The 14,963-nt window shown below is 42.1% G+C and overlaps 1 protein-coding gene across 3 annotated transcripts in view; it reads left to right on the plus strand.

Moving 5' to 3' along the window:
• The window catches only part of KCNAB1 (potassium voltage-gated channel subfamily A regulatory beta subunit 1), a 364,151-nt gene that overhangs the window by 303,500 nt on the left and 45,688 nt on the right, over positions 1 to 14,963 (plus strand). For all 3 annotated transcript variants that reach the window (XM_084768649.1, XM_084768650.1, XM_084768651.1), the window contains exon 8: positions 8,653 to 8,739. In XM_084768649.1, the coding sequence (XP_084624775.1) occupies positions 8,653 to 8,739 (87 nt within the window). The remainder of the gene's footprint in view (positions 1 to 8,652; positions 8,740 to 14,963) is intronic.

Below are 14,963 nucleotides of genomic sequence, written 5' to 3' on the forward strand. Positions count from 1 at the left end.
GGATGCTACCCTGAGCTGGTGACATGCTGAGGGTGCCACAATGAATGGCTACTCCCTACCTTAGAGAAACCTTCCAACTTTCTCTTCCAAACACAAATACTAAGCTAAGGCTTAGTATGCAACTGGATACAGAAGTCAAGGCCAGCCTGACCCTTCCAGCCATCACCATTCCTGCTCTAGCACCACCAAGTATGTGTGCCCTCTACCACTGGGCTTGTCAGTACCCAACAGGTGCCCAGGAAGTCCAGATGGCCAAACAGGGCAGTGTGCTACTCAAAATAAAAAAAGTATTTCTTCTTAATCTACTTGGTTAGGGAAAATATTCAGAAAATGGTTCACAAAGTAAACAACAACAAATATACATGGATATATAAATCATAAATCTCATATATATGTATATGAGAAATTGAATGGAGAAACATTTTATTGACTCTATTGGTTTAAGACTCAGCAGTGTATGTGTGTGCACGGGCTTTTAGAATTCTCTTTCTCAATTGGTTTTCTTCAGGTCTCATGCAACTTAATGGTAATACCTTAAATTTCTACACTAGTTAAGGAATTCTCATAGGGTGGCAACAAGCTCATCTGAAATCTAAGCTGACCCAGATTCAGATTTTTAACACAAACCTTCAGTGTTTTGAAACCGAAGCCACTTGTTATGTTATTATTGGTGCTCTTTTGAAGTTTGTAGTTTCAGCTGAGGACAGGGGCCAATAAGTAGGAGAGTGACCCCATAGGACATTCATATGCAAACTGAAATTAGAGAATTAAATGAATTCTGCAGAGGAGAATTACCATGAGATTCTTAAGCCAAAAATACAGTTTGAAGGAGTTTACAGATAATTATCCTTGGATTTCATTGGTACATTCCCTATGAGAAAGGTGCCTTTGATTAAACACTGGTGACTCATATGCACATTAAACCCAAAGAGAAATGTTAGAAAATAAGACAAAGCTAGCTGACCTTGGCCCCTAGAGTCATTTTATAGAGTGTGAAATGAGTTTGGCTTGTATGTAATGTTTTGTTTTTGTTTTTGTTTTAAATGTATGAAAAGCCTTTACTATGAGACAAATCTTTGAATTAGGCCCAGTTAATATGAGTTCCTCACTTTTACAAGGAGAGAGAAGACATTTTGCTAAGAGGTTTATTCTATCCCTTTTGAGTCCTAAGGTCTTTGGAGCTCTACAGTCCTCTGTATTCACTGAGCTCTCCCGCAGCCATTTCACTAAGATCCATTTTACCGTGCTTTAAGAATCTGACAGAAAAAAAATTTAAAAAAAAGAATCTGACAGATCCACTTCTTTGAGTGCCTAACATGAAGGAATAGGAATAGTTTGACAAGTCACTGTCTTATTCAGTGCTGCATTGCTGTGAAGAGCTGCCATGACCACAGTAACTCTTATAAAATAAGCATCTGGGGACCCGGAGAGATGGCTCAAGCAGTTAGGAGCTCTTCCAGAGGACCCGGGTTCAATTCCCAACACCCACATGGCAGCTCAGAACCATCTGGAACTCCAGTCCCAGAGGATCTGGCACTCTCTCACATACAGGCATGCAGGCAAAACACCAATACATATAAACTAAAATATGCATTTAATTGGGGCTTGCTTACAGTTTGAGAGGTTTGGTCCGTTATTATCATGACAGAAATCATGGTGTCATGCAGGCAGACATGGTGCTAGAAAAATAGCTTAGAGTTCTACATCCAGATCTGCAGGTAGCAGGAAGAGGGAGACACTGGGCCTGACCTGGAATTTTGAAACCTCAAAACCTACCCCCAGTGACACATTTCCTCCAAAAAGGCCACACCTCCTAAACCTCCCTGGTGACCAACCAGTCAAACCTATCAGCCTGTCGAGGCCGATTTTATTTAAACCACCACAGTCACACCGTCAGAATAGATACATTCCTCTCTAAAATTTTACAGACAAAAGCTATGCCGAATTACAAGTCATTGCTGTTGGCAGAAGAGAAAAATAGGTAGCAAAATCTCAGCTCAAAACTTTTTAGTGAGGACCAAATGTTAAAACCCAAGTCTTCCTTTAAAAGAAAAAAGCATCATTGATTTCGGGGTTAGTAAATTTTCTGAGCAAAGAGAATCATCCCAGAGTTTCCTTCCCCATATACCATGTTCATGAACACGTGTTCCCACTCAAAACAACCATGTTTCACGATGTGAAGGTACATGTGTGTTGAGTAGACTAGGTGCCTTTAATAAAACTAGGTGACTGCAAGGACAGCTACACAAATGAAACCGGAAGCCATTTAGAGAAATCACGCACACTGTTTAAAGCAAGATTTTTGTCAGGCTAGATAGGAAAGCAAGAATGTGATAGGGAAATTTAATAGAACAGCATATTTAAGTAGCGCCCTCACAGACTCTACATACTAATTCCCTATTGGTACATGGTTAAAGCTGCGACAAGGAACAGCTGTTGCACTTAGAGCCATGTCCATCTGTTTAAAGTTTGGAATAAACTCATTATTTTAGAAGCCTGTACAAAAATATTACCTGTAAGCTGAGCATGGTAAGGCACTGGGGAGGCAGAGGATGGTGTAACTCTTGAGTTCAAGGCTAATCTGGTTTACAAAGCAAGTTCAAGGACAGACAGAGCTCCACAGAGCAACCCTGTCTCAAGAAGCCAATAAAAGGGCTGGAGAGATGGTTCAATGGTTACAAACATTGACGGTTGCTCTTCCTGAGGTCCTGAGTTCAGTTCCCAGCACCCACATAGCAGCTCCGTAGCTGGAGACTCATGGGATCTGATGTGGTGTGCGATACAAATACAGACAAAATACCCATATACATAAACAAATACATCTTTAAAGGAAAAACAAAAAAAAAATCTAAACAATATCAGAACCTAAAAGAAAGATGGGCTTAGATCTATTTTCTTGTACTCATTTGAGAACACATCCTTTGAGCCGAGCGTGGTGGCGCACACCGGGAATGCCAGCACTCTGGAGGCAGAGGCAGAAGGATCTCTACGAGGATCTCTGTAGGCCAGCCTGGTCTACAAAGTGAGTCTGGGACAGCCAAGGCTACACGGAGAAACCCTGTCTTGGAAAAAGAAAGAAACAAAGAAACAAAGAAACAAAGACAGAAAGAAGAAAACACATAATTTGTTATCTGTGGACTTCTGAAAAGTTGCCAGTTAACTTGCAGACAATGCCTGTAGGGTGTGGATCATGTCTTCTGCTCCTTCAGCCTCTTCTCAAGATCCTTAGTGCCTTCTGCAAGTGAACTCGCTGCAGCTGCGTCTTCAGCCTATTATATTAGCGGCCCACATACATCTGTGGTGGAGCTAGGACTGAGGCATTGTTGCAGGTCTATTTACATTTAAAATAGTATCTGACTCCAAGCCAGTGCTCAATAAGGTATTTATTAAATGAAAGTTTACTTTAGCAAATCCCTAAGTGGCTCTTAAGGACACCTGTGTTGAGTACCTCCTTGTAGGGCTACAATTGGCCTATTTCTATAGGATAAAAGCATCAAAATAGGAAAAGGGGGTCCTGAGGAAGCACAGTTTTCTTCTTGGGCAGACTAAGAAGCAAGAAGCCCAGAGAGACTGCGGCATCGCTCACCACGAGTGCCACCTGGCATCGTACGCAGCACCTCTGCAATGCTGTGTGTCACCTTCTCTGAATGGAGAGTGCCACCCCTCCCCCCAGCTGGCAAGCATTCCATGTGCACAACAAGAGCCACTCACACCCAACCCATCTTCCAACACTTCCTGCAGTTTGCTTTTCCCCTGAAGCTCCCACCCTAGTTATAATCACCTGGCTTGGGCCAGAAATCTAGGAGTCATTGTTGATACGTGTTGCCAACATACCCTGTATCCACAACAACATCCAGTCCAATTATTTGTGTGCCAGATTTGCTCTGGATTTGAACACGTCTAGCGAGCATAGTCTGAGCTTGATCTGTTGCAGTCATCTCCTTGCCAGCTTCAGACCTCCCTTTCAGTCTTGTTTCTATGGGATCTGCTCAGCAGGCAAAGCCATTGATTCAATAAGAAAATCTGACCAGATTGGACCTGCTTCGTCTCTTCCTCTCGACTCGCCATCATTCCTACATTCCTCGCTAATGTTCTAAAGTGTAACACAGAATAGCATTCCAAGGGCATCACAAGGATTACAAAATTGCTGAAGGCTTGAAGAGTGGCCAGTACCATGGATACAATGCCATACTATGTCAGGTCAGAGTCGGGTCATGAACTTGACCCAGTACATAGTTCCTCATACTCTCAACCTCTGCCAAAATATCAAGACATGGTTCTTATAATGTATGATAAAGACGCTACACACAGATCTGGTATGAAAGGAGATTTATTGTGGAAAAGGATGAAGAGGGGGAAAGGGGGGAGGGGGCCTATGACAGAAATGGAGAGAGATAGACAGAGGGAGGGAGGGAGGGACAGAGAGGGAGGGGGAGAGAGAGCCCAAGAGGCTGGCAAGTCCTTTTTATCAGGCACATACATGGTGCACACCTGGTGATAACAGGTGATGACATCAGAGGTTGCTAGGTCCCTAGGGGCAGGCTAGCAGGGCTGCATAGATGCTAGCAAAGGTGCTTCCAGAGAAAGAACTGAGAGGCAAAAAGTGATCAGATAGTAACCAAATACAGTGAGATGAACCCGTTGTATCATTGTTATGGATACGCACCATGAATTTGAACAATGAACACAGGCTGTAGATGGCCTCCGTGGACCCCTTTGGCTCCTTGAGGTTCAAGGCTGTATCTGTACATCTTTATAGTCCTAGGATCTGGCACACTTTGGGAGCAAATTGAGGTTTGTCCCATGGAATGATAAGCGGGCATACATGTGGGTAGTGATGCCAAGTTACTCTAGTTCCTCCTCCCCCGTCACCTGACTCATGAAACCTGGTGCCCTCAGAAAGGAGGACACTTGTGTCCAGGGCTAGGCAGGAATATGGGCGTGGCCCAAGATGCCTCTGCTCCCCTTCAACCAAGGAGTTCCAAGGCGTTTGGGGCATTTAGTCTTTAACCCTCTCCCTTTGACACAACTGCAACAATATAATGACCACATCACACTATTATCCAAAACCTTAGATGATGGTCTGTGCAGGGCAATTCTGAAGATGGTAAGTTTGTTAGCCCAGGCATAGGGTGCACAAAAAGTTGGTTTGGTTTTTGTTTTGCTTTTTGTTTTTTTTTTTTTAAATCACCAAAAATGCTTCCAAACCTTCTTAATTGTCTGGTTGTCTATATCCTATGTCTTGTCTTCATACAATTTCCCCTGCAAATGGTTCATATCATAGTACTTCTTAAGGTGAAGTTCCTTTCAAGCTGTTTCTTGAGTAAGTTGGTGCAATCCCAACCGTGCTCATGACCCAGTTCAGGAAGCAGTATTTGACTGCCTAACACCTGCCTGTCCTGATCTTCATTAAAGCTTTTAACAGGCACCCCACAGACCATCCTTTCTTGATGAATAGAAAATATTTCCGGGGCTCTATTCCAGCAATCTACTTTTCTGTCAGAAGAGTAATTGTGGCTATCCAATAAACTAGTTTGAAAATCAAATTTAAATTTATAAGAGCCTCATTTAACAGGCAATTAATTCTATGCTTATAAGAAAAGTAGAAAACCTTCCATTTTCCTGGGGGGATTAAAGAGGCTGATAAGGACCTGCTATGCCTCCGGGGGATGAGATAAAACAGTTCCCTGAACACTGCCCTCCTTTTGGTTGTATAATATTATATATAATACATTCTATTTTGAGGAAGTATTAATATTAGTGAAATTAATTAATTTCTTCTGAATATTCCTAGGAAGTTTGCCAATGTTTAGAGCTGCAACAACATAGCTATTGCTTCCCGATCCAGAGTTTCACTCTATTATATTAGACCTCACATCCTTATGGCTTCTGGCATTTTGTTTCCTTCCAAAATAAAGGAAGACTAAAGCTGGACCCATTTGGTGCAGCCATAAAGTCCCAGCTGCCCTAGGGGCTAACACAGGAGGACTTCAAATTCGAGGCCAGCCTGGGCAACTTGCCTCATATTGAAGAGTAAAAAGGTGACTGGAGACGTAGCCTGGACACAGACTGTTCACCTAGTGTCCACAAGGCCCTAGGCTCAAGACCCAGGGTCACAGGAGAAGAAGGAAGAAGGGGTCATTACAAAGCTGTAGTTTGCCTACATCTTCTCATTTTTCTAAAGTTTGATAAAGTTATTAGGTGGTGAACACAGTCTTTATTTGCTCCCCTATTTATATTAGTGTTAAAGCAAGCGTTTATTAAATGGAGCTAAGGCAGCCTTTTTCCTGACTCATACGAAGAAGAATAAAAAAGAACCTTGAGGAGAAGCTGCTTTTTATTTTAAATTTGGCCCCAGCTACTGCCACAGGTGTCACTGTGGACAGCCACTACTGGGCGGGCAGAGCATCCACTGAGGGCGCTAGTCACCTTGAGAGAGGCCTGAGATTATTTTGTTGTTGTTGTTGTTGAAGCAAAGTCGGCCTTTGATATAATGTAATGGTTCCGGGAATCAACAGATAAATCATTGCATTTGATGCATTTTTTTTCTTACTCTTAATTAAAACTTTCTATCAAAAAACTGCAAATATTTGGGGGAGTACCTTGAGTGTGTATACACACGATAACATTCAAATCAAGATAAGTAACTCTATCTCTCAATTACTTATCATTTCTTTTCTCAGAAACATTCAAAGTCTGTTTTTGGAGTATATAGTGCATTGGCGATGTCGGTCATTGGGCTCCTGTCCAGCAGAACTTATTCCTGCTACATATTTAACTTGGCACCTGCTAACCAGACTCCCCCCCCCCATCCCTCAGCACTTCCCACATCCAGCATCTAAGAGCATTACGCTACTCTTTATATATATATATATATATATATATATATATATATATATATATTTATTTATTTCTTTTATGTTGTGAGTACTAGTGCTTTGTCTGCATGTACATATGTGCACCATATGACTGTAGTGTCCAAGGAGGCTGGAAGACGTCATGGCCTCCTCCCTGGAGTGCAGTGACTGGCAGCTGTGAACTGCCAGGTGGGTGTTAGGAGCCAGCCTTAGGGGAGGACCCCTCTGCTCCTCACTGCTGAGCTCTTCTCCAGCCCAACACAGCATTTTTTAACTCTGCCTATAAGTGACATCATTTATTTGGCATTTTTTTTTCTTATAACTGTTTTATTTAGAATAATGTTTTTCTTCCCATTCATGCTGTCATAAATGATGAGAGACACCCTTTTGATGACTGGACATAATATACATGAACATCTAAAATATATTTATAAATAAATACCATATTTTCTTCATTTATTTGAAGAAAGGTATATTTGAGTGATGTGTACGTGAGGATATGTGTGTCTGAGGAAATGGTGCTAGTGATAGTAATGATTTGATGATAATAATTTGATTTGATGCCATTTTTTTGGGGGGGTGGTTTTGAGACAGGGTCTCTTTGTGTAGCCTTGGCTGTCCTGGACTCACTTTGTAGACCAGGTTGGTCTCGAAATCACAGCAATCTGCCTGCCTCTGCCGCCTGAGTGCTGACAATAATTTGATTTGATGATAATGATTTGCTATTGAGTTGAGTTCCTTCAATATTCTTGATGTTAGTCCTTAATCAGATGTATAGTAGGCAAATATTTTCCTTCTTTATATATACCTGTATTGCAGAATTTAATACAGTTATAGTTAAGATAATTACTTATGTGTAAGGTCTTACTGCTATGATTTTGTTACTTTTTTTCTATATTTAATTTTTGTTCAGTTCTTCCTCAGTATTTGTGAGTTTCTCTAGTAAAGACTTATTTATTCTTTGGGGTTTTTTTTTTTGTTATGGTATAACTATGTTTTTCTCTTTGTACTTAATATTAAACTTATAAAAAAGTCTTTGGTTTATTACAAGTTATTTTGAAAATATAGCAACTTAATTTTGATAATAATCATTAAAAAAGAAAGAAAACCTGACAGATGCATCGTGTTCCTTTACACATTTTAATTTCTAATGTTATTTTATGGTTTTTGTATTGCCTGTTTCTTAAAATATCAGTGTAATCATTTTTCAATTTTTTTAATTTTTAATATTCATACTGAAGATGTCTGGAGTGCCATAGCAGGTTGTTTTCGGGGGTTTTGCTTGTTACTGGAGCCCGTAGTCATTACCACTGTTCCAACACTAGGGGGCGCCAGTTCCAGCAAATCCAAAGTAGTGCCGCTATTCTGCTAGCAAAAAACAGAGCCCCTTGATTTGCTTTGTTGCAATTGGTATGCTGTAAGTGATAGATTAGGGCACTGCCTAGCTAAGGTAATACAACCTCACTGGATCAGCTAACCTTCATGTGAAACAAGGCAGGGCCAAACACCTCATCTGCAATCACTTGGCTGTGGTCAGGAACAATAGGATTCTACCAGTCTTGAGCCAGAAGGGCCACCACTGGGTCCCCTATAGAGACCTTAGCTTCCTGAGGCCAGTGTGACTGTGCTGGTCTTGCTATGTCCTGTTCAGAGGACTTCTGTAGCTAATTCAGTGTTTGTTTTTAAAGGAAATTCTCCAAAGAAATCCAACTCAAGCCCTTTCCAATAGCGTTCTCCTGTGGACTTCTTGGGCCTTTCCGCTATGTTCTGTTTTGTTTTCTGCTTCTGATCCTAGGACTAAAAGGCTCCCTCCAGAGGCTGCAACTGGAATACGTGGACGTGGTCTTCGCAAACCGTCCAGACAGCAACACGCCCATGGAAGGTGAGTAAAGGAATTCAATCATCCTATTGAGACTTTAGGTGAGACTTTAGAGAAGCATGGGAGAATGGGGAAATAGAAGGATCCAGAGGGTCCTAGTAACCTACAAGAAGAACATTATGATGGGTGGATCTGGGCCCAGGGGTCTTGCCCAAACTATGGCACCAGCCAAGGACTATACGTGCGGTAAACTTCGAACCCCGACCCAGATCTAGCCAATGGACAGGACATTCTCCACAGTTGAGTGGAGAGTGGGGACTGACTTTCACATGAACTCGAGTGCCCCATATTTAACCACGTCCCCTGGATGGAGAGACCTGGTGCCACTGAAGGGAGGGAGAGCAGGCTACCAAAAAGAGACTTGATACTCTATGAGCATATACAGGGGGAGGAGGTCTCCCTCAGTCACAGTCATAGGGGAGGGGAGTAAGGGGAAAATGGGAGGGAGGGAGGAATGGGAGGATACAAGGGATGGGATAACTATTGAGATGTAATATGAATGAATTAATTAAAAAAATAAAAAGAATAAGAAGCTCGGATTGCTGGTCCCAGCCTGAAGACTGCTTCTACTCACAGTAAGTAATGAAGTATATTCAGATCGATGTGCAAGACTTTAGGAAGGAAACCTGTCCGATGTCCGTATTTGCCCCCTCCCCCTCCCCCCATAGACTACTACCTTTTTCCTCCACTTCTGCTCCTTCCTCCTCCTCCCCTCGTCTTCCTCTTCTTTCTTCTAAAGTTCTTCCTTTACCTTTATTATTCTCAGTGGCTTTTCTTGACGGCAAGGTACTCATTTTTGCCAGATTAATTTCACTTTCATGATTTCATCCACTGAAAGAATTACATTAATGAGAAGGGTTTCTAACACAGCCATCATTTCCGAGGGAATCCTATACGGAGCGTCCTTCCCTATACGGATGGACGCTGAGTCGGCTTACTTTCCAATCCTGCGTGGTAAATGCCGAGTGCTGCAGAGCGCGCTGTCGGGACAGGAACCGCTCAATGAGGCTCTTCTTCGTAGTTTGCTTGCTGATCCTCAGCAAGCTGTGCCCCTGTCTCCCTCTTTCACAAGACCACGGTTTGTTCCCCGCCCCGTGAAAACTTCAGAACATTCCTAAAGGCGTATTCTCCTCATTTGTGTCCCCATGCCAGTCCGACCTGGCATGGCTGAGAAACAAAAGGGTTTTGGACAATGAGATGAAAAAGATGACCCCAGTCAGATGAGACTTACAAGCACGTGGATCACAACAGTCTCAGGTAGCCGAGGACAGAAACATTTCTACATGGAGAGGGGATGTTTGGGTTGACCTTTGAAGTTTTGCAATATTGAGGCTATCAATGTTTGTAACGATTCAAATAGTGCAATCCACATAAAATTACTCTGAAAGTAAATTTGTCTTTCAAAATCCTGTTCAGAATTTTGTAAGAAATTAAGTTCAGTGAAGATTTATTCTTGCTGTTGGGTTATAGAAACTAGGGAAATACAAGTGACTAAAGTTCATAGGAATTTTTCTAAGTTGCATTTCTGGCCACACACAAAATAATGCTGTGGAGACTATATGGGTTGCCATTTAACTTTCCCAACTACAGAGAAACTATACATGCATACACATATCCCTATATATACACTATTATCTGTGCTTATATAGCATATATGTATGTGAATATCTGTCAAAACAAAGATTGTTTGATATAGCAAATCATAAACAGTACTAGAGATATTTATTGCAATGATGCTATGTTGTCACACAACTCAAAAAGATACATTAAAACTGAGCACGAAAGCCATCTAGTCAGCACAACTACCAACTCAGACAAACAGAAGTGGATTCTGAGAGGCTATTTCATATTTTAAGTACTGGTGGCTGTTCTCCCCCTCAGAATGGTGCTATTCACAGCGACATCATATACATACATAGGATAACAGACAACTGAGGGGTTTTTTGTTTGTTTTGTTCTTGTTTTGTTTTTTGTTTGTTTGTTTGTTTTTACCCATCCTGCATCTTACTTTGTCTTTAAATTTTGGGATATATTATAGTCCTTTAATCAAGATATATGAACTGCATTATATGTATACAAGGAAGAGCCATATTATAAGGATCTCTCAAATGAAAAACATACATTATATAAGTAAAATAAGGAGGAAATTCTCCAGCTATGTAATGCTAACAGGTTAAGTGCTTCTTGCATAAACACTAATGATATGTTGAAATTTACTTCAAAGAAATTTCCAAGTATTTTTTAAAAAATAGGTTGCTGCTGCCTGATAGGGTTTATAAGGAAAGCATTATCTAACCTCTACTGAAGTCAGAGAAAATCGCATTTTTCCCTATGATTTTCACTTATAATTCCACAAAGTGAAGTGAGAAGCTATTTCATAATGAGTGTTTGCACTAGGAGTGTTAAAAAGGGGGCATTTTCCACTTAGTGAGTAAGTCACTGAGCCCAGACTTCTGTAGCTGGATTGAGAGCAATCGCCTTCTGGTCCTGGAATGTAGCCTGCCCTCTCTCCCCACACCCAACCAGACACCCACTCCCAGCAGGCCTACCAACCTCCAAAGCTTACTCTTTGCCAATGGCTTACCGGACATGCTCTCTAGCCTGTTCTCAGGAGGACTTGTCCCAGTTGGCTTCCATGTAGCTTGCTCTACCTTTCTGAAAACATGTGTCTAAATTTATCTTTTGTGATTATTTGTAATTTATAAACACTTGTTTGTAGGTCAAACAGAAACATCAGAGTTGAGTTCTGGTCCCGGGAGCACAGACTGTACAATCACTTTTTTCTGCTTTACCCGCTTTACAGAGAGACAAGTGCTGACCTGGGAGATGAAATAAATAAATAAATGAAGTAGAGAGACAGGACTGCCAGGGAACATGAGCTCCTCAATGCGCAGGGATGTTGGGGGCCGGTGGGGGCACACTTGAGTTGTTCCTAGATCCTATGTTAAGACTCATGCCAGCAATGACTGTAAATCCTGTGTGTGCATAAGTAAACCCTGTACACACACAATGAGGTCTACCTCGGAGGATGACTAGTCTTTCTAAAAACAACGGCGAAGAGGCAGGCTGTCTGTTACCAAAACCACAGCTATCTGCTAGTAAGCGTAACTACAACCCTTATTCAGCTCCTCTGCATAATATGGTGAAAACATCTTCAGATATTTACCCAGCCGATTTCTTCAAACAATAGCCGTAAACAGTCTCTAATAGCATTCACATGCCTTTATGATATCAGTACATGACACCTTAGGAGAACCCATTGCCTGGCTATTAGATCTAGAACAGTAATTACCAAGCAGACATGAACTGCGCATGTATCAAAACTCCAGGGCCTCGGCATGTGTAGATAGATCTTCATCCATTTCAAGCATCCCTTTCCAAATCTATGGAGTTGGCACGTTTCTTTTAAACTAGAGGCCCAAAGCCTTTCTCCAATGAGGCTGCCCAGCCAAGGCATCAATAGCCCCTCAGTATTGCTGATTCCTCAAGGGAGCAGAGTAAAACAACAAGCAAGGAACCCAGGATGCTTTCTAGCCACCGACTATGTGAGTGTCGAGATCATGTGTGTCCCCGCTTTGGACATCTCTAAGTCACACTTTAAATAACTGCCATTTAAAGCTGTTTAAAATGCCATTCCTGTTTATGTGATCCGTAGCATGAATCAGTGTTAATTGGGAGTGTATCTAAAATAAACCAGGATGAGTTTTGGCCAATTTCTGCATATCAGATTGCAACCAAGTTGAGCCAGAAAAAGATCAGTCGTTGCACCTTCCTTTACCATACATGGGCATCAGGCATCCTGTTAGTCACTGCCGCCCTTGCCTCCTTCCAGGCTTGCCAAAATTCTAAAGGCAAAAATCAAGTTCTACCAAGACAATGGTGGTAAATCCCAAGTGTGCAATCAGTGGAGAAGAGCGGACAGCCCTTCATTCACAGTCGGCCACCTGATGGAATACAATTAGACGTTTCGCGGAAGTCAGGAAGATGTGACAGCAGAGGGGAGCTTGTGAGCTTTTCCTTCCGTCCTTCTCATTATTTTTCATGGTTCACCTAGTAGTAAGGCAGTTTTCTTTCACGGCAGCTGCCGTGCCATCTGTCTCTGCTATACTATCTGGCAATGGTGGCGTGTTTTCCACAGGCAGGAAGAGAGTCAGCCCCACCTCCCATGTCTCCTTCCTTACGACAACATATATCCCTCCTAGTGGAACCGCCGAGACTTCCTTGTCTCTGTGAGACTCAAAATTGTTAGTTCTGTCACTTTCGTAAGTCAGTTTGCACTCCAAATACTTCTCCCGGGCTCACTATAGGAGAAGGGTCAAGGGAACTTAAGTCACGCTGCACAGGGATTGATAGGGACATTGTGTCCCGTGCTAGGAGGATTCGGGGTTAAATTTCTGCTGTTGTAAGTTGCCGGGCAATTCCCCAGAGAGAAAGCCACTGATGGCCACCATTGCTGTGAAGTTGGGGATAGACGTAAAGTGTGGACCACTTGGGAATAATAGCAGAAAGAAGAGGCCCTTTAATATGTATTGACTTTTAAATGTATTGACAGAATATTATGATTTTTCAAGGTAAATTTAATCTTAAAACATGCTTGAAATCTGAGGCCTTTCATTTAGAACTCATTGTCAAATCGAATCTCCTGGAATTCCTGAATATCCTGTCTATACTAATCACCGTTCACACTGTTCATTTTCTCTCTCTTGCAGGCTAGCACAGGCACACAGCTACCCAGATGTCTCTAGCAGGTTAATGTCCCTGCTTAGGCTCAGCTCCTCACTGGAAAATAGAGGCAAAACGCAAAGCACCATGGGAATGAGTTCCCTCAGAGCGAAGTCAAAGAAGCCTAAGCTGTATTTATAGAGTGTACCACATCATGCACACACATATAACTCACACTTCGGTGTCTTTCCTCTCAGTGGTAACTGGGAGATGCCAAACACCTAGAAATTATAATGTGATGAAAACCCAATGGAGGCTAAACAGGGTCTGTGGGTTCATGAAGGAATGGGGCCAGAGGCAGCAATATAATTTTCTTAGAAGCTATTTGTTTTCCCTTTGGTATACAGTTCGGCATTAATTTAATTAATTTAATAGATTTTTCCAGGCTTCAGTCTAAATGATGGGCTTGTGCCTGCAGCTATTTTCAAAGGTACCTACAGAAAAAAAAAAAAGAACATGGAAGATCAACTCATTTTCAGTGGACATTCGCTGAACACCTACCATGTGCTTTTCTTTTCTGAGCACGTAGAAGAACTAGAATTTAATAAATCTAATTTTAAAAATACCACCCTTATAGAACTTAAATCCTTGCTTGCCTTGCAGATAGACAATAACTGAGAATGCTCGGGGCTGGGCAAATGGCTCTGTGGGTAACAGCAGTTGTTACACAAGTGAAAGGACCTGCATTCAGGTTCCCAACAACCACATCAAAGGCAGCTGTGGCCACGCACAGCTGTAGCTCCAGTCTTGAGGCGTGGACACAGGCAGTTCCCAGGAGCCCGCCAGCCTGATGAAATTGAGGAGGCTCGTGCTCAGTGAGAGACCCTATCTCAAGGAAATAACACAGACAGGATGGTAGGATAAGACCCAAGACACCCCCCTCCAGCCTCTGCATATACATTCACCCACATACATGTACATGCTTTCAGACACCACACATATGTAAATAAATAACAGACGCATGAAATGCACGAGTCACATAATTTATCAAATCAATTAAACTACAGCACAAGAGGAAAATGGAGAACTGAGAGAGATGGCTAAAACAATTAGGACTGAAATGTGGAAAATCCAGATGCCCAAATCTTAGGGTACACAGAGGTCCCTGGATCTGTTCTCTCTGTGCCACCTTGGCCTTCCCCAGAGTGATATGGTTATAGGGATCAGATCTGAGCTTTGAACAATAGTACCCAGCACACTTGGAACTTGAAGGAAAACAAAAACAAAAAACAAAAACAAAAACAGGGAAGTCCAGCTGGCCATTAGCTGAAGAGCAACAGTTAACCAGATACATACCTAAGGACTATTTGTATGCCTTATACAATGTATGCTCAAGGCTAGCATTGAGCGTCACGAGTGGGCAGCTAATTGAAGATCTTGTTAAGTCTTCATGGGCTTCATGTGTATTCATTATTTCAGAAACACACGTGGGAGACGAGAGAGACAGCTCAGTGTGGTAGAGCACTTGCTGCTCTCACAGAAGACCCAGTTTCAGTTCCCAGCAT

This window comes from Acomys minous, assembly GCF_964271855.1.
Source record: "Acomys minous genome assembly, chromosome: 19".
Lineage (NCBI taxonomy): Eukaryota > Metazoa > Chordata > Mammalia > Rodentia > Muridae > Acomys > Acomys minous.